Source organism: Salarias fasciatus, chromosome 7 (genome assembly GCF_902148845.1).
Source record: "Salarias fasciatus chromosome 7, fSalaFa1.1, whole genome shotgun sequence".
Classification (NCBI taxonomy): domain Eukaryota; kingdom Metazoa; phylum Chordata; class Actinopteri; order Blenniiformes; family Blenniidae; genus Salarias; species Salarias fasciatus.
Window position 1 is genome coordinate 25,860,661 of NC_043751.1, and position 23,440 is coordinate 25,884,100.

The window sequence follows — 23,440 nt, forward strand, 5'->3', positions numbered from 1 at the left end:
ACATTAGCCTCTGTCCGCATTTCAGTCTATTCTTATTTCCAATGTAGGTCGGTTTATTATAGTGCGCTAGTGCTGCTCCCCCTCCATCATTGTTATTATCGCAGCATTAAAGGTCTTTGTGCGTCCCGTGTCTCAACTGCAAAATCTGTGACCTGTGCACGTTTTAAAAATTGGTGTCAGGCATTTATTTGAGCATATTTTTCACCTATGTTTAAGAGAATTGTTTTTGTGTGATTTCTTTCCTCCCTGATGACGCTTTTCATTATTTCATTCAGTGGTGTATATTATTAAAACAATGTTTTGGTTCTTTTTTTTAACTACGTTTGTGTTTTTTCACTGTCCTGAACTCTGTGCTTTGCGTTTATTTGACTTTTTTTATACAAGAAAAGTTCAATTTTTTTTTATGGTCCTGTTTAGTAAGTTTTTGAATGGGGTCTATAAATAAATACCATTTCAGCTATCAGATAGTATATTTAGTTCCCGGTGTCATCAGCATTGATGATTACTGTTATGGAGGAGCCCCAGTTTGTTATCTGACCCTGCAATCTGCAGCAGCCACACTGGGATAGTAGGCTATTGATTAGAGGACACCAGAAGGTTTCCTACCTGATGTGTTGTTTACAGCATGGTGGTGCTGATCTGATCCACCAGGGCCAACCAGCAATTGATTTTTTATTTTTTTGGGGTGGGTGGGGGGTGTTGGCAGGGTACTCAATAACAACAACACTCATGTTGTGCATGTTAATCCCTCTCAAGTGTGTCGTTCATTTAATTCTGTTAATTTAATTGTGATAAACATGCTTACTGTGCAACTGTGCATCCATACTTGAGAACAGTTGCAGTGTGTCAACCCCTGATAGAGAAGTTTTTGTCTGAATCAGGACATTATTGTTAGAATAAGGAATCAGGAACATTTACACACCCACATAGAGCTAATGAGAGTTTATTCTGGCTGCTCCCTTTCGGGTCATTACAGAGGATCATGTTATCAGCTTGTTTTCTCTGCCTGATGTTATGAGGTATGCCCTACCAGGAGTATGACGGCATTAAACTTTATATATATATATATATATATATATATATATATATATATATATATATATATATATATATAAATATCTTTTTATTCAGACTGTTTGTCAAATCTGTTTTGCAATAACCATTTTGAGGCCTCAGTTTACCAGTTTACATGGCAATATTTAAAGTAAAAATGCATTGTTTTTGCATTTGATGTTTGAAAAAAACTTTTGCGTTTATATGTCAAAGCAGTGAAAACTGCTCAAAACGCTGAAAATGAGTCAGTGCTTTTTTTCATGAAATCAAATAGACTGTACGCTGTATAAACAGTAATAATACAGGTATTTGTATAGACAGAACACAAATGTCTATCGGATTGCTATTACTGTGACCCCCGGGAGAATATGGAATTTTCAGAAAGTCTCATTTTCCTCCGTTAACTTGGCGACAGAGCCAGAGCCGCAGCGTTTTTGAAAAGTTCCACCTTATGAGCCGTTCTCAAAGTTGTGTTTTCAGTGACCCCAAGCTGTGTTGTCCTGCAAATGGACACCCTTTTTAATGAGGCCTAAGTTTTCTGACATTTTAATATCCCAGTCAATTCTTGTGAAAACAAATATTTATTAAATGCTAATAAAAAATGACTTTTCATTCTTGTCATTTTCAGAACTGATAGGCTGGTAACTGTCTTTCCACACATGTGTTCCTACAGTTTCATGATGATGGTGCTGGCCTGGGCTACTGCTTTTCATAGTGATATAAACGGACACAGATGACACTCAGTTTTGGTTCACGAGAGGAGTGTGTGGCTTCGAGTAAAACGCCATGAGTACTGCAGTGATGTAATTGTTTCAGGCCTAAACAAACAAGTCATGTCTGTCACTGTAGAGAACTGAGGGCTCGCTGTATATCAGCCCACTCAAGGCTGCGGCCACAGGTGACGTTATGACGGGAGCTAATGAATAACCTGGATGGCATTACATCACCGCTGGGCGCCCTCCAGTTGCTCTCATTGTGTTTGCCTCTCTCTGATGTCTGATATGGCTTTATTGAGCCGACTCGTCATGCCCAGCTCATGGCTTTGTGTGAATAGCACTGCATAGATTGGCCCATTTATGACATAAAGTTACTTCCTCATCTTTATTTTATGGCAGGAAGAAACCGTTTTTGTTGTCAGTCTTTTACCGTCAGTTTAAACAAAACAAAACATGTAAAGTCAGTTTATGATTTGTGTGTTTTTTTGTTTTTTTTTAATTGAGGAAAAGAGGAAATTACCTTTGCTCTTTACTCCGTAGTTCTGGCAAATTGTTTTTGACATCAAGTTTTGTTGGATGAACGATTTAATTTAATTAATTTAGAATTAATTTCCATAGCGTCAAATACAACACAGTCATTTCAAAGCACTTTCACAGAGAAAAACGCAACATTTCACATATGACCAAACAGGAAATGGTGGAACAGAAAACCTCCTTTTGAAACAGTGACGAGTCGGACTTTGAACTCATTTGTTGAATAGATTTTCATTAGTTACAACACCAACAAAAACAGATTTATTTAAAATTATGTTTTTTTGAGATTAATCCCAACAACATATGCAACAGTTCTATGGCTGATATGCTGGAAAATTCCCCAATGAAAATTTCCTTATCTGTGCTTACATAAATCCTCTAAATATAACCAGTCGATCAGGTTCTCCCACCTGTAGTCCGTCATCAGGTACAGCCGCATTGTTACCACTTTAATGATGTGCACCGTCCCGTCTGCCTGCGTCATTTCACCGCGTGAACTTATTTCCACTTCGCCAACAGTTGTGAAAAAGAGATGGCGAGATGGATGTTTTTCAACCAACAAATATGAAGAGATGCTGGAATTTGCTGTCTCAGTCTGGAGCAGAGCGGGTCAGAGAGAACATCAAACAGAATAAAAATAGCAGATTTATTTTAATCACCGCCTCCCAGAGCAGCTCACTGTAAAATCTCACCGTTTCTAGCGTCCATAACTTTAAATAAGCTACAATGCTCTGTGTGCCTTTTTGAAGTGGAAGTGCCACTTTCAGACGTAGCATCCCTTCTCGTCCTGTACGGTTATCCCACATCAGCACCAGCGGCAGCATCCCACCACCCTCCCGTTGCCCCCTTATCACCCCAGCTGGGCTGTTTCTATGGCAACAACCAAATCTGCTCCAGGCCTGAACACTGTGCGTCTGCCTCTCTGCTTTTCTCTCCTCTTTGCTTGTTTTCCTTCGATCAGCCTGAGCTTCGCAGCAAGCTCCTGGCTGCAGCCTGTTTCTGTGTGGGGAGCTTATTTGTTGTTGGTGTGTGTGTGCGTGTGTGTGCGTGTGTGTGTGTTGCTTTCTTTCTTTTGCCTGGATGTGAGATGCAGGGAGCAAGATGCTTTTGCATACAGTAGGGCAGCAGTTGTTGTGCTGAGTAAGCAGGCTTCAGGTCTGTGATCCGCCTTTTATTAGCTCTCCAATTCTGTTTTTTTTTTTTTTTTTATATTGTCATTTCGGGTTGCCTTTATTCTTTGTTGCACTTTTCTCATTTGTCGACTCAGGGTCCTTGAAGCATGGTGGATGTAGAATGAGAAGCGTGGAAAGATGCAGAGCCCCCGTCCCTCCGCTGCCACACATGTAAACCTGCTCACTCGCGCCCTCCCCATCCCCGCTCGCTGCACAAGACCAAGGAAGAGAGTGATAGAGAGGAGAAGGAGGGATTCGGAGAGGGAAAAAAGTGCGAGACTCTGGGTGGGTGGGAGAGCGGTCGCCATTAGACATATGCAGCGTCAGATGCTGCGCTCAGCAGCAGGGACACAGAAAGAGAGAGGAAGAGACTCACGCCCCTGGAAGCTGCTCTGAAGGGCTCCCTGCCATATAAGGTACGGTATAACAGGTGATGGGGCAGGTCATGATGTAGCAGGCGCCGTTTCGGGGGCTTATTATTTCTGCTGAATGGGTGTTATGGTGCACATTACAGGAAAAGCGTCACTGTGTGTCACCACGCTGTGTATTATACTGACATATTGCAGAAATCTGCCCGGTGGCATCAGATAAGATGAGAAAATCTGAAAAGGAATCGAAGCATTTGTGTTCATTTGTGTTTACAGTGCAGACAGTTGCTGCTGCCTATCTCGGTTTGTTTTTCCGTGTTCTTGGGCTGCTGCTGCGCTTGCATCAGGCAGGTTGCCAGGCAGTAACGGCATGTGTGCGTCCATGTCCAATCTTGGCCTGCAGCCTGCAGCAAACGTAGGTCTGAGCGATGGGAAATCATTATTTGGTGAATGCAATTAATCCACGCAAGGACTTCTTCGCTCTCATAAATTGCACGGCAGCTCGTGTGACGCGTCGGATGTGAAGTTCATTCTAAAGCAGTCCCTCTTCCTCTTCACCTCCCTCACCTTGAGATGGCTGGGTTGCTAGGCTGGAGAGATCCTGGCTGGGTCGTTCGCCGCCTCATCCCTCAGCTCAGTTCTCCCTGCGCGCTCTCTCCTGCCCTGCCTTGGCGGTACTGATGTCAGAACGCAGGTGAGGGGTTGCAGAGCGGAGCGGCCTGGATTTCTTCCCAGGAAAGCACTGATCAAGAGGGCAGTTTTCTCATCCACGGCTCCTCTCTCCTCTGTGTTCTCGCCCACATTCTCTGCTGCTGCTCTACTTTTTTCTTCATATAAGTTTTATTTCTATCGCAGAGGTATCAAACACATTTCAGTTCAGGGGCCACCTGCGGTCCAGTTTCATCTTGAATTGACCAAACAGGTAAAGTAGTGCTATAACAACCTTTAAATTCAAACTTTAAAGAATTTCTTTGTTGTGGTGCAGAGTGTATGCGAGGAAAATGTATATATCTTCACAAAGCCAAACAGTTAATTCTTCTGCTTTTTTGCATGTTTCATTTCTGTGGGAAACTAAGTTCATGTGTGATTTTCAATATCAGACAATCAACCGACTGTTGACTGTCTCAGTTGGTTGGTTGATTACTTTATGTTTAAGATGATAAAGACTTGAGTTCATGTTGTTTTGTCATCAACGAAAGGCCAGAAATAGTTTTATTTCATTATTACAGGAGCAGTCAAGGCAGCTTGATCCAAAATCTCCAACTCTTACATTTTTCTTTTTCAAATGTCCCATCTTAATTAATGATTTGTCTACCAAAACAGTTCACATTTTATTGTAAACAGATATTCAACCCTCCTATTACAATTTACCTTTTGTCACGTAGTGTTTATTTACGAAGCTGAATAATACACTCAGGACATGTAATCACTTCTCAAACAGTCATTCAATAATAAACTCTATATCCCTGGCGGCTTTCGGTGGTATGTTTCCACAATTGATGCCAAAGCCTTTTGTGTTTGTCTACTTTTATCTCCCTCCACTATCTGTTTCTACACCTCTGTCTCTCGTACTCTCCCTTTTCAGCCGCGCTCTAAACCTCCATTTAGGCTTTGGGGTAAATGAGAGGGGCCTATTCATTTTTCATGACACCACGTGCCTGTGGATGAATAAAACAACATGGCGGCATTCACACTCTGACCTTCTCACTTGTCAAGCGACACCTGGTTGACCAAGGAAACGATCCCGAACCGATACGAAGATTCAAGAAACTGTATGCTAACTGAAACAAATGACACTGCAGCCATGTGTGGTCACCTATACACACAACAACGTTTCTCACACACACACACACACACATAGCCGATCTCCCAGGCCTGATAAATGACTGCGAGAGTGTGTGTGTATGTCTCATGTTAAATGCACAAGTGGTGCAGTGAATGTGAGTAGTGAAGGGATCAGAGTGATTAGAAGTGATAGATAGTAGGAGGCAGTTCATCAAGTTTATGGACAGTCCCTAACACAGACACACACACACACACACACACACACACTCCCACAGGATGTCACACAGGCCCGTTGCCTGTGTCCAGACCTGCTCCCTGAATTCCCCTGGCTTAATTTATCTCACGCCCTCAGTTTCCTGTTTCATGAGCTCCCGCACCAGAGACCCTCGATCAACAACCAGCAGCCCTCCCACATGCACACCCAGACACGCACGCACGCACAGACACACACACACACACACACCTGTGTTTTATTGTTGAGTCTAATTTAAGCCTCGGCTTTGTGTTTGGTTGTGTGATATTCCTTTAGATCTCCTGACTGATAAATCCTGGCAGATGATCCGATTGGGTTTTTTTGGTCTTTAAATAACTTTTACATTTGCGTTTTGAAGCGTGGATACTTTTAATGCTCAAAGTCTTCCAGTAGGAGATGTTACAAAGGCACAAAAATACCCCATGCACTGAGTTCAGGTGTGGGGAAATTTATGCGTGATGGATCCGTCACTGTCACCTTGCAGCCGTTGGGACTGGAGTGATTTTGTTTGTTGCGCTGGCATGACTGGTGTGCGGCTCAGGATGAGCATCAGCATCCCAGGCCTGACACAAAGAGTCTGAAATTTCATTCCGGACAATAATAACATCAATCTAAAATGCTGAACGTTGTGCTGCCAAGCAGCTCGTAGCTGTTTGATTTTCATTGCTATTTTCAGTTTATTTGCACATTTTTCAACAGCAAACAAACACAAAAGCTTTTTCACTTTTACTGTGCATGGGGCTTATTTTTTTTCCATTTTTTTCCTATCTTCCTCTCTGTTTAGGCACCATGGATCTCTCAGCGGTAGCCCTCCTCCACTGACCTCTTCACCTCCTCCTCCCCATCTCTTCCTCGACCTGCCCCTCTTTCATCTGCCCTCCATCCCTCTACTACTCCCAAGTCTTTGCCCCGGAGTTGCCGATCAACCCTCTCCTCCATCATGGCAGGGGAAAAAGGACCAAACAAGCGAAGCGCCATGGACATCAAGCGCCTGGCGAGCCTGATCCAGAGGGGAACCGGCCGCCTGCTGGTGATCGACAGCAGGACGTTTTCCGAGTACAACGCGTCGCACGTGCAAGGTGCGATCAACGTCTGCTGCTCGAAGCTGGTGAAGAGGCGCCTGCAGCAGGACAAAGTGTCCGTCACCGAGCTGCTGCAACCCAACGGCAAAGTGAAGGTCAGTTCCCGTCTTCCTTTGGGAAATATGAGGCGATTCCAGGGACTGGAAACACTGGCCAGGCTGTCCATGAAGACCAGTGGTGTCAGACACGTTTTAGTTCATGGCCAGATCATCTTGAGTGGTGTGCACTTCGAAAAAAGTGCTTTATTAACCTTTAAGTTTAGAGTTTTTGTTATAAATGTCTCTATTTTTGAAAGCAATTGCGATGGAAAATTGCAATAGTCTCAACATAAAGCCAGTTTTCTGATGCAGAATACATTGAAATGTCAAAAAAAAAAAAAAAAAAAAAAAAAAAACTTCTTCTCCTATAAGTGTTGCATTATGGGTGTTTTCACAAACTCTCCCCGACAGCATGGGTTTGAGGCGCATGCTAGTTTTTGGTCTCTGTGTTTTGTTGTTTCTCTAAATGAAAAAAAAAAAATCTGTTCTTTCCTGAAACTTCAGACAGTTAAATTGATCATTTGACGGGCCATGTTGGAGCTTCTTCTTGACCGGTTTTGGCCCACGGACCTTATGTTTGACACTCCTGTTGTGTCTGGTTTCAACCTCACCATTGAAGACAAAACACTTGATTGTTACCAGTTCAGTATTTTGGCGTATAACTCAAATAAAACCATAAAAGGTTTTCACAGTTCTCTCAAACACAAGTTTGAAAGCTGCTGATTGGTAAATTGAGGCACCTTTGATCAATTAGAAAAACTACTATTAGAAGCTTTAACAATATATAATTAACATTTTGTATTATAATGAATTTCTTTCATATGTCTGTTACAGCCAGGATGAGGTGTTAAAATGATCCATTTCCAGTTCAGTGGATTGGCAGAAGTCAGCAAAACAAAGGACAGGGGACAACATAAATAATTGAATAAATCAATGAAGATGAACCAGCACAAAATATGTTGATGCTTTTTTTTTTTTTCAGCTTTGCATCTGTTGCTCGAAGACCAGCGGTCAGTTTTCCCTTGTCATCTTTCTCACAGGCGTGTATTTACTTTACGGTTCTAATCTTTCTCTGAATCCCGGGTCTCAGGTTCAGGTTCCCGTCTCAGCAGCTTGTCGCCATGCTGAAGTGTCCTTGTACAGTAACTCTGACTTTCAAGCAGCTCGATAGCTTTTTCAGATTATCGCCAACTGCCTGACCTGTGTTCACGGAGGTTCTGGATCGGCCTCCCCTGTGCGAGCCCGAGCCTGCGCCTCGCCAGCGGCGGCTATATTTGGCGGGCATGCGGGTGTACTGTAGGTTTGTTGCTTATCAGTGGCCCTGAAATCGGATCCTCCCGTTTTCCATGACTTCTCCTCCGAATATGACAGCCTTTTTTCCATGGCCCGGCCGCTCGTGGCATGCTGACTCCTATATTTTTAGTCCTTGTGTGAAACTGAAGGAACTCTGGGAGGGGAAACCTGAGCGGGGGGCAGGGGGAGCGAGGTTAATTTATTTATTGTTTTCGTGTGTGTTGGCATGCGCTTCATACCTTGGTCTTGGTTCTGGGTGTGTAGTATAACATGCAACAGTTTAACGTGATTGAATGAAGACGAGGCCGTGGCAGATGACGTTCCTGTCCTTTAACTCCGAGAGCTATTTTTAGTATTTATTTAACTTGCAGAAATGCTACGCCCAGCGCGTTAAAAGACTGATTCCCAGCAGCCGATGACATTTGACAGGTGACTGAAGCTGTTTTCTTAGGCGTGACTCAGGGCAGCATTCAGTCCATGATATGCCATTGTTGTTTTTGTTGCTGTACTTCCTGGTTGCCAGGAGTCGTACCTGTCTTTCATGTGATTGATTTAGGACCTACTTCTATTTTATACCTTATCTCTCCTAAAGTTGCAGCTGTAAAGTCGACTGTATTTCCCAGTAGTGCACAACTATAAAACTGAATAACAAAAGAAATGTAATGTGAAAGTAATTTCTTTTTTTTTTTTCACTCATGAATCTGACTGACACTTTCCACGGAGTCAAAGACAGAACTGTGGACGACTGTTTCTCTTGCTGGAGCTAATAGCATCTGGTAGACTGGTTGAGAGTCCCTGCGGACTTCCTCTTCCACACTGACTCTCTGTTACAACAATTTATTGCAGTGGCTTGAGGCAGTCAAACCCACATGCTTTTCTTCTCACCTAAAATTTACCATTATTAATGGCGCACGGAGTTTATATAACGCCTCTTTCTTCGGCGCGAGTTCTCCTGTGGTCTTAAGGCCAGCGTGGAACAACGTTTGACTCATCTCAACTGAAGCGTGATGCTTGACCTACTCTTGCTACGGATTTAGATTGAAAGACAACAAACAACCTCGATATGATGGGAAATTCTCACCACTCCAGCGCAGTGATGCTGGAGAGGAGTCGGTGTGAGTTTCATTATTTCAGTCAATGCTACACGCTGGAGGTTGTTTCTGTGCCGGCTCTGTTGGGCTCGGCTCGGCGTGGGGCCTGCCGCTTTGGCAGATCTCACGCTGTGGCGCCCCGCGGAGCCATGCTTCCTCCTGATTTCTCTCACTTTCGGGCTCATGACAGTCCTGTCTGCCCGTCTGTCTCCCGTCACTGTAGATTGCGGCTTCCCACCAGCGGCAGCCTCTTCAGTTTCCCTCTCTCTATCTAGCGTTGCCCCACGGCTGGTTTGTTATTATCCATTCCCCACCCCGGGCAAAGAGGATAAGGCTTGTGATTAATGCTAGGCTGGATAAAGCTGGAACTAGCCGGGTGAGAGAGGAGGGCCTGACGGACCCAGACTCTTTTGTTATTGGCTGAGCATGACATCATCCCTTTTGTGCGGCCACTGGCAGGCCGCGGGCTGGGCACGTGCAGACTGGCTGTATGGCGTTAAAGCCAGCTTCCAACTAAACCCACACACACACACACACACACACACACACACACACACACACACACACACACACACACACACACACACACACACACACGCCTCCCTCCCTTACCCCCCGCACGGCTCCGAGCATCGCCGGGAGCCGCCTCGGCCAGCCAAGACAGCAAAGGACACCATTGTGGCTCTTTGTCGGGGAAGTGAATGCAGGAAGCAGGAGAGCAGCATTGAGCGTATTCATGGATGAGCTGCTGCCTCCGCCTCCTCCCCGGTTGCCTCCCGCCTCACATCCCATTGAGAACTAATAGCCTGCATCCCCCAAGGCGCTGCACTCACCCTGGTTCATAGAAGCCTCGGTGAACTGAGCTGAATGAACATCCCTGACCAGCGCAGCAGCAATCAAAATGGTGTCTTCTTTCTTCTACCGCTCGCATCCCTTCCCTTCACGATCTCTTTATTAATGCACTCTATTAATGTGGGTCAGAGCGAGCTGGATGCACGGGGTTATGTGGCGAAGGACCTCTGCTGGGACAGGATGGCACGGGCTTAGTGGGGACCAGGGCTTCCTCCTGCTTTTCCCGACAGACTGCAGGCCAGGCGGCTGGTTCCTTGGCTTAAGCCCGGCTAATCCCCGCCGCTGCGACGCGGCCAGCCGGCCAGGCAGCCCCGGCAGATGGACCAGAGGTTTTCAGCAGTGCGGGGAAGCACCGGTGCTCCTGGATGCAGGCGTGGAGGCCTGAAACGGGATGAATGGCCGACTCATAGAGTCAATTTTGTCTTAGAAACCGTCACATGCTGCGATGAGGGGGAACTTAAATATTTATAGCCGCAAGCGTGTTTCCAGTTTTTTCCTGTAGCAGAGAACACAAACAAAGCCTCATGTTTAGATATGAATTTGCATTTCGGACTGGCACACTGACCCAGATGAAAGTATCAGGCAACAAAGTGACATGACTGATTCACATTTTCTGGCCTGTACCTTTTGTGTGACATTGACATTGCGTGTCTTTCTCTGTTGGGCAACCACGGAATCACCAACTGTCAGCTGGGATTAGCTCTTGCAACTCTGTTTCATAAAGTTGTGGAAAGATGGATGCATGATTCACAGTGTGTATGAAGTCAGTGTGCGATCTGTACTCAGACTGAGAAAATTAAACACTTTAGCCTCTTCAGTTTTGAATCAGTTCCACATCTGGATTTAACAAGTGGGGTGTACTTTATTTGTGACTGCTGCAGTTTAAAATCTGCAACAGGAAGAAATTTTATGGATTGAAATGTCAGTTTGTTCTTGTTTTTTTTAAATCACATGATATATTAAGCTCCCTCATTTCTTGCTGCACCTGTAATTACCCTCTAGCTTGCTTTCATGTGTTTTGACAGCAGCATATTAGACATGATAATGAACAGTCGCCCGGTGATTGTTGTCCAGCGTAACGACCATGTAGCAATAAAGCCGGCCAGGCGATGGGCCTGTGATCTTGTCTCTGATCTTAATTGGTGGGATTGGCTGAGTGCCCCGCTGCATGCGGGGAGAGACGGCCCGTGATCGGCTAATGCATTTATGCAATGGAGAAGATCTCCATCAATTCTACTGATGACGCACCATCTGTTACGGAGAGGAAGAGAGTGAGGCTGAAATGACACACAGTGGGAAATCCAAGGATAATTCAGAGGAAGAAGGGCACGTGTTTCCCACGAATGGCTCAGTAGTGGAATATCTGTTTTTTTAAATGGTCTAAAACGCTACGGCAAACGCTGAACATTTTTCATTATGGCTTCATTGTGTGTGCAGAAGATTCCAGTAATTACAGTAATTAGTTCACTTCAAAGAAAAGACAAAATTGTGTCATGTGTCGTCTGCAGGGGCACCAGAGCCACAAACCCAGTGGATGACTCACTTTGTGGACCCTTTCCTTCCCAGATAAACAAAGCAGGGACAAACTGGGAACTTTAGGCATGTTTCATTCACATTTTTTTTTTCCTTTTTAGCCAAGTTCAAAGAGAGACGTTGCACTGGGTTGTGTTTTCCTACACAAACGGCATGTCATGTGTTTGCTTGGATGAGGTCATACAGTGAATCACTGTTTGTTTTAAAGATCACTTTGTTTGACGTGCACACATAGTTAGCTCAGAACACGCCTTACGGCATCCCGGAGTAAAAATAACATTTATGGCAAACGGTGGATCGGTTTGAGCTCAGATCACCACCAGACGTGGTCGAATGGAGTTTAGTATGATGATAAGATAACATAGTTATGAGTGAGACTCGGATGAGGTAGAGCCATGTACAACTATACCAGATGTAGATGTGGGGCCCACTGTGTGTGTGTGTGTGTGTGTGTGTGTGTGTATGTGTGTGTTTGTGTGTGTGAGTGTGTCCCCTGACATTCAGTGGTGTGAAGGTGTGACCAGATTAGGTGACTGCCACTCTGACATGATGACCTAACGCTGCACATGCATAGAAACGTCAGGGACTTTTCACCATGATGACACACACACACACACACACACACACACACACACACACACACACACACACACACACACACACACACACACACACACACACACACACACACACACGGACTTTCCTCTAACGACAGAAATTCCCCAATCCATAAACATTTTAATCCAAATGCTCAACGTTATCCAAAGTTATTGACCCTAAACTTTATATCCCCCTTTCTGCTCTTATAAAAAAAAAAACACGCTTGGTCTTCATACGTAGAAGCACGCAAACTGCGTAACACACACCTCGCACACCTATTAAAGCACACATGGAGGTGGCAGCTGCCAGTGCCCGTCAGTGGCATCGTCTGCCCCCGGGGTGTGATCCTGACAGCGGATGGAGGGGTGCGTTGCGCGCCGTGTGGCACGGTCTTAAAGCGGTCCTCGATCAGGATGTAATGTTCTGTATGTAGTGTCAGGTGTTGTGTGTTTCAGGAGGGCCCGTCCCATGAAGCAAGTGTGATGCCAAATTAGCGTATTAAGAATGTTGCACATGCGTGTGTGTGTGTAAATCAATCAAAAACAAATGTGGGTGTGTGATACACATGATATACACCGAGTGCGTTTCACCAGGGGGATCGGAGTTTGACTCGTCCCGATCTCCTTCTCACAGCGATTAAAGATACTTCACCTACTAATTGGACAAAATGCATTTAAAAAAAAAAAATTCTATTTTGAAACGGATTAGTTTTGAACTCTAATTCTTGTTTTTCATCATTTGTTGAGAATGGAAATGTATGGAAAATAAAGTATGGCAGGAAAGGAAACCTACGTCTCAATCTCCACTCCTGGTTTCTTCTGAAGTTGTAACAACAACATGCAGATTTTGCTGATTGCTCATAACTAATGTATATGTTTTCACCTGTTTTAGAGGCAAAATTGACTCTATCCTTTAATAGAACTGGTGTAATGTTATATCTGTTCTCTTCGGAACAGCTCATTGACCGATTCAAGCATATTTTTGTTTTATTAAATTAGACCATATAATAGATAAACACTGAAAGTGTTTGTGCTGATTGCCAGTACTTGGCTGGGTTGGTTCCTTATCAGACTTTGAGCGGTCCGTGGTGGGCAAAGGGCGACTTTTACAGGATGTTTTCAGTCCAGCCACAAAGCCGTAAACACATCATGATCACTCTGTGATTATTTTTTTATGTGTTTGTAATAAAAATAACTTCTGGATTGTTTACTCTCTTTGTTTATGTGTTGTCTGTCAGATTCAGAGGCATTCGGATTCAAAAGGTTCAGCTTAATTTTAAGAAAGCACTGTAAAAGCAGTGTATTCGATCTTGCACAATCCCTGAAAACTCTCGAAATTCATGATTTATGCTTCAGATTTTCTGTGCTCGATAAGTAAACATAAGAGAACGAGGTCTGACCACGGCCCATCTTGTTAAAAAAAAGATTTACGGTATCAAGATGTTCAGTATTTCCATCTCCCGAGTCAGTCTGGCTCACGGTTTACGTTGTGGTCTGTAAATACTGCCGTTAATGGCAGAAGGTTCCTGCTGCAGTCGTCCGGCTCTCTGTGGGTCATCCTATAGCGTCCGAGCTGAGACGACCCAGACTGCGCTTCAGGAATGTGCCTCCAATTTTAAACTGTTTGTGCTGATGTTGTGTCACAGGCCAGTTCTCACACACACACACACACACACACACACACACACACACACACACACACACACACACACACACACACACACACACACACACACACACACACACACACACACACACTGTCCTACTCAGCACTGACCTTGTCACCGGCCAGCTTCTCTGCTGAGGTCAGAGGAAGCCATGTTTCACTTTCTTGCAGAAGCTCATTCCATAATATCCTGTCCGGGCTGATGTTTTCAGGAATTCATCTTTTGTTGCCGGGCGACACGTCGTCTGTGTTTCATGCCGTGTTTGGTTTTACGAGCGTGCACAAACTGTTCCCGTAGAGGAACATTACCAGTAAGATCAGGCTCGACATGCAGAATTATCTCATTTCTTGTTTTTCCCTCCCACTTTTCAGATGATTTATTCATAACACAGAGATGAAAGAGGCCTTGATTTGTTCCCTAACAGTGCGATTTATATTATTCAGTCACAGTGTTTTCTTCGGTTTTCTTAGTAAAGCAAAATAAGACAAATGGCCTCCTCACTGTGTGACCATTACTTGCATTCAGTCTTCTTTAACTTCTTCTCTGACCCCCCCTCATTGCATTTCCCTCCTTGCTTTATTTCCCTTTAAGTCCCCCGGAGCTTACTCTCTCTCTCTTTCTCTTTCTGCCAGTGGCATTCCTTGTTTACCTGCAGTCTGCATGCGTCACAGAGCCTTGGCTGTGATGGTAGTGGCGCTGTAGCACTGCAGAGGGACGAGGGATCTGTAGTGCTGCTGCAGTGTGACAGCCAGCCCGCGGCTCCGGGTCGCTGACCTCCAACACTGCAGCACACGCTTAGCACCATGCGTCCTTTCACTCAGTCGCTCCCCGTCCCGTATCTCGCCATCTCAACTCTCGGCCGTACGCAGTTTGTTCTCCGCTCAGAAAGGGAGCCAGATGGAATTTCATCCTCCAGCTGGAATACTCAATGAATTGTTTTATAGATACAAATACAATAGAATAGTGTCTGTTAACACGGTGCTATTCAGCTGGATTTTGTTTTTTTTTTTCTTTTGTCTTTTATTAGACCATCAATACCACAGTTGAGATATTACACATGAGATAAAATACTTATAAATAAATTAAAAAAAAAAAAAAAGACTCTATAGGAGGTGTTAAGCAGAAGTAACATGCAAAAGGCTCCAGTGCAGATAGGAGTTACTTTGAAAGCAGTCGTTTGATTTTTGCAAATATATCAGCATTTTCATCCTGTGTGCTCTCCACCACAACAAAAAACCCCTTTGAAGAATAAATGTAAAGGTTATTATGGCACTGTTTTCCCAGTCCATCCCACTCAAGGTGAAATTTGTTTCCCTTACTATAAAGTGCACTGTGAGTCATGCAGTTGCTGATCAGATTATCAAACTCAATAAAGTTCAGCTTTTTACTTTGTGTTTTACCTTAAAAATGACTTTTTTCTGCCTGGACAGGACTCCAGAGTGTGTGGAGCTGCTGTACACACATGCACACTTAAAGAAACGTAATCCTCTGGCGTTGAGATCAGACTCTCAAATTAGATCTGATCCCATTAGGATTATTTAACCAAAATTACCCAGGGTCAGTAAAGACGGCGGGAGCGAGGGATTTAAACAAAGAGAAAGAGACGAGTATGTTGTCACTCTTTGTAAATACAGAGTTGTAAGGAAAGTCAGTTAAAATTGTAGTTCTTCAATCGTCCTGGCGATGAATTCACTTCCATCTCATGGCATCAACTCTTCTGACCAACAATGATCTGAATATTATTTATTTTAATTATGCATCAACCATTAAATAAATTATAGTAAATGGGGGCAAATAGACGTCAACATTTTAGCATTTACACCCTTTACCCTCGCTTGGCTGCTAGTTTGCTTGAGCGGTCCAAACATAAAGCACGCCTCAGTGATAACCCTCCAGATATCAGCGGTACATCAAGCGAACGGAGAGCCTGGGGTCTGACATTTGTCATGATCGGTTTTCTGCGTCGGCGTTGGACGCACCAGTAATGATGGCAGGCGTCCCTCCAACGCAGACCGGCCAGATTGACCTTGTCCTGTCTGAATCACCTGTCTGGCTGCCGTCCAGGCCGCTCTGCCGTGGCTGCTCCGTAAGCAGAAACAGAATCGGGCGCTCCGTGCACCAGAGGCTGTCATCGCCGCACGGAGGAGGGTGATGGAGGAGAAAGTGCAGTTTTGCCTGGAAGCGAGTGGCTTTCTGAGGGTGGTGTAATCTTTTTGTTTATCGAGGCAAACAAAGAAATTCATTCAATTGTCCCTCTGACACTTCCTCCTCTTTTCTTTTTTTCGATTTCTCATCTTCCCTTTCTTTCTTTTTCATTTGCATCTTACATCTCTCTCTCCCTGTCTTTTCCCATCATCCCCTGCCCCAGTGCCCTGCTACTCCCCTCTTCTCCATCTCCCTGAAGCTCTCCACCGCCCCCCCCCCCCCCCCCCCCCCCCCCACCCCCCCACCCCCCCTCCCTTTCTTCTTCTCCTGTCCAGTGGCGGTTCAGTGATGCAGTGATTCATAGCTGCAGTAGGCTCTGCCTGATGGTCACATGACCAAAGCCTGCCTGACAACATGGGGAACAACACAGCCCGGCGTGCGTGTGTGTGTGTGCGTGTGTTAGTGTGTATGCAGTACACGTGCTCACACTCCCGCATCCGAGCACACGTAAATACACTCTGTCACGTCGACGCACGCCTGTGATCTGACACAGAGCTGCTGTGGATGTCCGCACCCCGCAGTGCGCCGCTGATTTTCATCATTTTACTGATATTAGCCGCCGTTACAGCAAACCAGCGCCTCGGCGGTATCTGCATAATGACTGCTGCCGTCACAGTTGCAATGCCTTGCCTCCATGCATTATTCATGATCATGTGATTTATCTTCATGACTTGCACTACGATCACGTGCCGTCGTCCCCCGTGCTGCAGTCCCCGTTGCCAATAACGCCTGTGTTTACTGTCATAACTCCTGTATGTGTGTGTGTGTGTGTGTGTGTGTTCGTCTTGCTGCTTCCTGATGTTTGTGAGAGCAGCAGAGTGGTTCAGTGTGTGAGGAAACTATTGCAGGGTTCAAACATCACAGGTTCACCTCTGCTGCTGCAGATCATTTATCAGCACTGCGTCATCGGGGTCTTATCAGTGTGCAGTTTTACCCAGGAAGGAGAGAATTGAAATACAATATCCGCTCCAAAATTCTTCTATTATCAAGCATTTTGTGGCTGGTTTTGTCTACTGATTGTGAAGTAACTTCTTTGAAATGTCAATAAATGGCAAGAAAAAGTTGACCTGTGCCTCCTAAAGCAAGAAATTTATCATAAACTGTTTTGTTTCAATCAACCGTACATAAACCAAATAGATTCTGTTTGATGACAGTCAACAGTAAAGTTAAAACATTTAAAAATTCACTTAAAATTAAAACTCTATTATCAAAGAACTTTAGTTAAAAAAAACCTAAACCTTTAGTTTGGCGGGCCTGATTGGAGCCTCTTGCAGGCCGGTTTTGGCCCACGGGCCTTATTGTCGACACCTTTGTTGTCTGCTGTCATACGAGTGGCTCCACTGACTTCCTCAATATGACGGTCTATTTACAGACAAAATTCAACTGCATGTCACAAATTTTAACATGAACCTAACAGCAATATTGAGAACTGCCTGATCTTGGAAAAGGTAGCAGAAATATTCACTCATTGCAGTTTTTCTTTGTTGACAAATTCACAGCCAAAACAGACAGAAGGGGTTAAAAATACAATTACAGCTAATATTGAAATAAAGCTACAAGTGTTTTTTAAATGATTGGAATAAGTTGTCATGAAGAACAGTATTCAGTCTAAGTGTCTTAGACCTTGTCTGACTTTGAGGATTCAATATATTTTACTTGTTTTAACTATTTGTTCCTCTGCCAGATATGCAGATGAATTGTGAATTCCAGCCTTAAGCAACTGTCTTCCTTTGTCTTTGTTGCTTTCATTGGACCGTCCTCGTCATCATCATCATTTTCCACAGCCATTCAGAATCTAAAAAATGTCTTCCTCGTTGTTTATTCTTTGTTCAGGTGGAGCTGGGCAGGAAGCAGGAAGTGGTGGTTTACGACCAGAGCTCCAAGGAGGCGGGACATCTGTCAAAAGACGGCTTTGTGCACATCCTCATGGGAAAGTTGGAGGGTACCTTCCACAAAGTCTCCCTGCTCACCGGTACGTCGCTCTCTGTGTCTGTGTGTGTCCACGTGTGTGTCAGGATGGCGCTCCACATTTTTTAATATCTTTGCATCGTCCTCGTCACATCTGTACTTCTCACTATGCAGGTGTGCTCTTGCAGTTTCACACTTTGGTCAGCAGATGTCAGCAATGAGCAAAAATGTCTCATAGTCCTGAGTGTACTTCGTTTCCTAACACCACAGCAGTATTCTGACTTTGTGGTGTGAGGTTCACAGGTATATGTGAAGACGGGAGGGAGCGGAGGCGTTGGAGAGGCAGGCTTCACAAAGCCTCTCTGACGACTCTTTGATGTTTAAGCTTCCCCTCCAATCTTTCTCATGGCCATCATCATCACCACAATAATGCGGAAGCTTAACTTCCAATCCTCCAGACTTATTTATTGCAGTTATTATCCTGTCATAGTGTCCACTAAGCACTCTAAGACTTATAATTGAGCCCCAGCAAGACTGTTAATAGCCTGGTTGAGTTAATAACATCTCGTCTGTGGTGGCTGCAGCTTTTTTAAAGGGATGGAATTACGCACACGTCCACCCGCCGAGGCTTATGAATCCGTCCCAAATGTGTCAGTGCAGAAAGGAGAGTTTAATCTGCCTCTGTCAGGATTGGAAATGAGACGGCGGCGGCAGCGGCGGCATGCTGCTGGGGCAAATCGCAAATCTCAGCTCTGTCCTCTGCATCCCCGAATCCCCTCATCCTCCTCCTCCTCCTCCTCCACTGGGAGATTAGTGCTTTTTCATGAGTCATTCATGGACGCTGAGGATTGCCTCAAAGCACCCGGGATTCACAATTAGTCACAGTCGTACACATGTCGCAAGCACATCTGCACATGCTGCATGCGTTTACACAACTATGTTGGATGCCAACATATGCAGACATGCACGCACACGCTCGTCTCTGAAAGGCTTTTCTGATTAGACATCGTATCTTCATTATTAATGAAGGACCCCCGTGTCAGCGTTTTCATCCATCGCTACACCTCGCTCTCGCGGCGACTGCAGGAGAAATGAGAAAAAAAAGAGAGAGAGAGAGAGAGAGGAATCACACTTCTTCTTCCATCCCTGTCCCCGCTTTTCTGCTGTTTCCACGACAACAGTGGCAGAAAATACTCCCCAGCAGGGCTCAGCCAATCGCCGTGGCTGTTGTTTGGGTGGCTGCATTATCGGGGTCAGTGGAGCTAGCAGCCACTGTCTGCGCATACGTGATGTGTTTATGCATGCAATGCGGGTGTTGCGTGTACAAGTCGCCATGCGTGCATTGTTACGTGGCGTGAATGAGTGCTGCAGGATCTGCACGCGTGTCAAATGAAGCTGCAAAGCTTCCATGAGAGAGAGAGAGGGAGAGGGAGACGGCGTGACAGTTTGAAATAGGAAATGATTGTCGAGCTTCAGAACGCTCATTGTTAAATCCCTCTAATTATTGACACATGATGCATCAAAATTGTACGGGGAAGGCTTTGTATTCTTTGAATTGCTGCTCTTTGTACCGTCGTAATCAGTGGGAAGGACTCTGATAGGAGGCCTGTCTTTCCTGTCAGAGGTACAAAGAACTCGTGCGATCAGCTTTCAGGCCCGCAGTAGTACAGAGTGTGATTCGTCAACAAACTTAGCTCAACGCTGAGGGGTCAGGGGTCAAGTTGGGCCATTTCTCAACCTCTCGTCAAACCAGCCCCTGTAGGCATTCAAGAACAGTAATGTTGAAACACACATTTAGAAACAAGGAAAGCAGTGAATCATTGACTGAAATGCTTCATCAAGCAAAATAATCATTTTCTGGTTCCAGGTTGTTACATGTGTATCTTTGCTCTTTTTGTAATGTGGCTGGATCATTTTTGGCTTTCGAGAATCCGACTCAAACCTTAAAAAGCACTAAATATTCTGACCCCGGCGTTCTCTTCCTTCCTTGCCTCGCTCTCCTCTCACATTCTTAAATAATCAGGGTGAAAACTGGATGGAATAATCCTCTTTTCTCCTCCCTCGCTCTTTTCCACCTCCCCCTTCGCCGAACCTCTGATTTATGATGCTAATAATTCCTGCAATGACTTCATATCTGACTGAGGACTTATTTTCACCCTCTCACACGCAGACCACACATACACACACGCTCTCTGCGCGCTGTAACGCTGCTAGTCGAGTGAGGACTAAAGAGGGGGGGGGGAAAGGAAAGGATCAGATAAAGGAATGAAAAGTAAAGAATCCATAAATGGATGGATGGGGCAAATAAAAGAGTAATTGCAAAGCTGGCTGTCTGAGGGGTTTGGGGATTTTCTGCCTTCGCTGTTACATACGCAGAAGCTTGCCAAAGGGAGATTAGGGCCCCGTCTTACAGAGGCACACGTTTCTGAAAAGGGTTTTTCTTTTTCATATTTTGACACTGAGGGATGGTTTAGATGGCGTTTTGGAGTTTGTTTACATGACAACGGTGCTCGGAGCCACTGTTTTGGACACGGCTCACGAGGAGGAACTTTTCAAAAACGCTCGGCCACAACGTGGATGGGCGAAAATGACATTTTCTGGAAACACTCAGTGACTGCCACTCCATGTTCCCCTGAGACTTGCTAGGTTTAGATTTGGCAGTCAACATAATAACAATCCAACATGCATGTGTGTGTGATTTTATTACATAAATAAACAACAGCACCCACTAGTGGCCCAACATGAAAACTGCATCGGGACAAAACTGATGCGTTTTTTTCACTTGAAGCCTCGTCGTGTAAACAGAGCCTGAGATACGACATGCTGCTCAACCCAAGCGTGTGTCCTGGGAACATGCCAGTCCAAAAACAATCACTGGCTCCTCTTAGGTTTCTCTCCGTTTACTAGATAATCAATAGCACAGGCTGGAGTAACACACCGCTTCCAACATGTGGCCGATGTCATGAAGACAAATGAGACAGATAATCCGTCTAAGCTGAATCTCATTCACGTGGCATTTAATAAAAGTTTGTTTGGAAACATGTTTGTGGATCGGTGTGTGTGTGTGTGTGTTGTGAGGAGCTCGGTCGTACTGTGTTGATTGTGTGAAAAGTCTTTGTGAGAAACAAGTTTCTCTCAGGACGGCTGTATTTTTACCCCAGCGGTGATCTCACCCGGTTGGAGTTCGCTCGGGCTGATGTGTCTTGCCTTTTTCAGAGTTGTGTGTGTGCGCGTGCATCTGTGTGTGTGTGTGTGTGTGTGTGTGTGTGTGTGTGTGTGTGTGTGTGTGTGTGTGTGTGCAGAGCATCACTTGCTTGGAGCCAGCTGCCTCCCCAGTGGGCCTAAAGTTTGCGTGTTTCCCACCAATCTGCGAGCCGAGCGCACAGCCAGTCTGAAGACAACACTGAACACCAGTGTGCAGCTAGGTGGTATGCTGGCTGATGCCAGCTGCGCCGCTGTGTCATGCGTCACCGCCGCAGAAACGTTCTGAACCTCATGTTCTCCTTTCAGCAAAAGCAAGCTGCAAAGACGGAGCAGAAATTATCAAAAGAGAAAATGTGCGCTGACGATCCGGAGATGAAACGAGAGATGGATAATGGTTTCAAGAGGAACCGAGGTGGAGATAAAAATAAACAAAAGGGTTTTATTCATAGCACGCTGGTTCTGTTGAAGCCTGACAGCTAGAGATTTGGGAATAAATCATGACAAAAGAGCTTGACAGGCATGTTTGGTCATGAAAGCGGAAATGAGGGTGTATGCACATGCAGACGTGAACTTCGTCGATTTTACATTTGTGTGGAGTTTGCAGATGTGTAAGACTGCTCCTAATCTTTCCTAGCACCATCTGTCAGTGTTTTCTGTGGGATTACACGCCGAAGCGTCACAGCACTGGGTCAAAGAGAAGAAAAGGATGCAGGAGAAAACGGAATGATGTTCAGAGTCATGTGAGGAGATCGCCTCCTCCCAGCAGACAGGTCAACCTGTACCTGTGTGTGTGTTTTTGAGACGATGCCATCACCACCCTTTGAAGCGGCGCAGGTCTGATTATTAAGGTGGAGAAAGAAATGCAAGTGGCACATCTGAGGAGGTAAAATTCAGTCAGTTCTTCCTTCATTGCTGGGTTATGATACAGTTTCCACACAACCTATAAACTAACTGAATCCTCATAAAAAGTTGCTTCAGTGGTCTGATTAGTTCTGTTTTGTTTTGTGTTTCTGTCTGAACTAAAAGCTGTTGGAATGAATATCTTGAACTGAAATTGTCTGTAAAGGCCTTTAGAGCACTTATATAACAAGACAGAAGCTGAGCAAGCCCTGACACACGGACACGTCACCTCGACCTTTAGGGACTATGTGATTAATAATCCCGTCACTGACTGATAAGGAAAATAACCCTCAGTAGAATTAGCCGTCCGCCAGACAGGTGGTGTGTCCGCTCGATTCAACCCAGATGGTGAAGTTTTCTGTGTGCGTGTGACCTCTGACCTTTACCTGGTAAACAGGCTGGGTGAGATTGGCGCTGTCTCACATTCCTCAATGCATACCAGCAGAGATGAGCCAGGCTGTTTGGTGCGTCCAACCTGGAAAGTGTTATAATCAGTCACACTGCTGTGTCATCAAACACTGTGAGTTCACATGTTTCTCTGAGTGTGTGTACTCTGGTGTGTGTGTGCAGAGTGTGTTCATTGCTGGAACACAGTTACAGGTTAGTGTATCGTCTCCCACGCTGTCAGTGCGCCAGCTCGGTGCAAAAACACACAAGATGAGACTTGGTGGTGACATACTGACAGGAGGTATTAGGAGATGAAAGGTGTTTCTCACACACGCCGTAAAAACACACACACACACGGGGCTGCCGCGCACCCCGCGGCTCCGATGAGATCAGGTTAGGGTGTGACCGCATAGGCAGAGGTACAAAGGTCAATTCAGTTATGTGTCATTCTGCTACACTGTTATACAGGAGCGGCGCCTTTCTGTGTGTGTCCGTGTATATGTGTGTGTTTGTGTGTGTATCTATGTGTGTGTGTCTATGTTTGTGCGCTTCAGAGAGAGGCTGGAGAGGTGAGGTAATCATGGGAGGCCGAGTCTCACAATGCGACCGTTCACAGAGACATTCCAATGAGCTACATAAGGAGGTCTGTTTGTGTCCGTGTGTGTGCGTGTGTGTATGTGCGTTGGTGCGCATGCATGTTTTTGTGTATCAGTGTGTTCGTCCACTTGAATATGTGCATATGAAGCAGTGCGTGCATGCGGATGAGGCAATGTGTGTGAACAAAAAGAAAAAGACAAAAC

General features: G+C 45.1%; 1 protein-coding gene across 3 annotated transcripts in view; it reads left to right on the forward strand.

Annotated features, from left to right (window-relative positions):
* dusp8a (dual specificity phosphatase 8a) overlaps window positions 1–23,440 on the forward strand; it is a 46,291-nt gene that overhangs the window by 819 nt on the left and 22,032 nt on the right. For 2 of the 3 annotated variants that reach the window (XM_030095565.1, XM_030095566.1), the window contains exons 2-3: window positions 6,666–7,058; window positions 18,075–18,213. In XM_030095565.1, the coding sequence (XP_029951425.1) occupies window positions 6,822–7,058; window positions 18,075–18,213 (376 nt within the window). In that variant the 5' untranslated portion in view covers window positions 6,666–6,821. Of the gene's footprint in view, window positions 1–6,665; window positions 7,059–18,074; window positions 18,214–23,440 lie in introns of those variants that run through there. The other variant, XM_030095564.1, reaches the window with a different exon arrangement.